Here is a 1,487-nt window from a genome sequence, read left to right on the forward strand (position 1 = left end):
CCATGGATTTTAAATGAACAGGTTGTAAACTACCTGGGGTTCTTGTTGCCGAAGTTGTTGAGGGAATCTCCAATGTGGATCTCGGCTCCATTGAGTCGGTCCGAGTCTTCCACTCGGTTTGTGGGTTTTGTGCAGATCCAGTCGCCACCAGGGGTTGATGTCGTTCTTTGTGGAACTGCAGGAGCCAGCCGACAACTTGCTGTTAGGATTCCCATCTATGGCTGCATATGCATCGCCAAAATTAAACACTGACGACTGTGAGGCGTCTCCTCTGAGGGCCAGGTTCTCTCCTGCAAAACAAACACACTTACAAATATGAAAAGTGTTATCTGGGCTTCTTTGCAATATCTCCAAGGACTCATCAAGAAAATGTGATTAAGTTATTCACTTAAGTATAACTAAGAGTCCTGCCAGTACACTCGACGTGCGTGAAGTTGCGAGGGCCCGATCAATGCTGCTTGCAGCTTTAATTGTTTTTTGATTCTTGAAATTTTTTATTTTCGTCACGTAACAATAATACTTGTTTTTTTCAAAAGACAATAAAAAAAGAAAAATGTTTATATATATTTGTGGAAATAAGATTTAAAGCTGCCACATATCTATCGCCTCCACATAGCGACTGCTGAGCCTGCAGCTTGCAGCTAACTCTGTATTGATCACGGGATATATTTTCTTACACTGGGTTTGCGGCACCGTTGTTCTCTAAAGAGTTGCCGATGTGAATCTTTGCCCCGTTGAGCCTCTCCTCACAGCAGTCTCCTCTGTTGGTGATGATGACGGAGGTGACGATGTAGGAGTCCAGCAGGTCCACTCTCCACCAGGGGTTGGTCTCTTCATCAGTGTGGGTGCATGATCCCAAATGGAAATTAGTATCACGGTTTCCATCAATAGCATTGAAAGCATGAGCCTCACGCACGTGGTCATAATGGTCTGACTGGGTCGCCTTTCCACGCAAGGCCACGTTCTCTGGGAGAGAGACGGTTGAAAAACACATAAGAGATAAAAAGGAAGATCGTTTGTGAATTGTTAAGCATAAATCTGTGTCCAGCAACGTATTACTCCATGTCTTAGTGTGATACAGACCATGTGTTTCAACATTATATACTCTTATTATTCATTATTACTTGTGTAATATGTGTCCTATTGGAATTCTGGAGGAGTGATTACAACAATAATTGTGAATGTGTTAGATTTCAACAATAAAATCAAATAGAACTTTATCCAGAGGGAAACTGCTGTTCAGCAGATGTAGTACAAAGGAGAGTGCATATACACAGTATAAGTATTCAGTTACATTTCACAATTATGGTTAAAACCATTACAACTATTATTTGCTTCCATGTGCTCCAGAGGTACATATCGACATGCTAAAGATACTCTGAAACTGATGCAGGAAGATGATCTGATGCAACAAAGAAATGAAAAGTGTTACCTGGAGTCCCCAACAGTCGGATGATTCAATGAAGAAGAAAAAAGCTTCCAAACAC

General features: G+C 41.6%; 1 protein-coding gene across 1 annotated transcript; it reads right to left on the minus strand.

Annotated features, from left to right (window-relative positions):
• Positions 1-191: 191 nt before the first annotated feature.
• LOC116380829 (fucolectin-4-like) lies at positions 192-1,479 on the minus strand. The gene is made up of 2 exons (XM_031842667.1): positions 678-1,479; positions 192-290 (listed from the first exon to the last, which is right to left on the minus strand). Exons 1-2 carry the CDS (start codon positions 992-994, stop codon positions 242-244), a joined length of 366 nt encoding a protein of 121 aa, XP_031698527.1. The 5' UTR covers positions 995-1,479; the 3' UTR covers positions 192-241.
• Positions 1,480-1,487: the final 8 nt, after the last annotated feature.

The sequence above is a fragment of the Anarrhichthys ocellatus genome, unplaced genomic scaffold (assembly GCF_004355925.1).
Source record: "Anarrhichthys ocellatus isolate YVR2014 unplaced genomic scaffold, GSC_Weel_1.0 scaffold9079, whole genome shotgun sequence".
Classification (NCBI taxonomy): Eukaryota; Metazoa; Chordata; class Actinopteri; order Perciformes; family Anarhichadidae; genus Anarrhichthys; species Anarrhichthys ocellatus.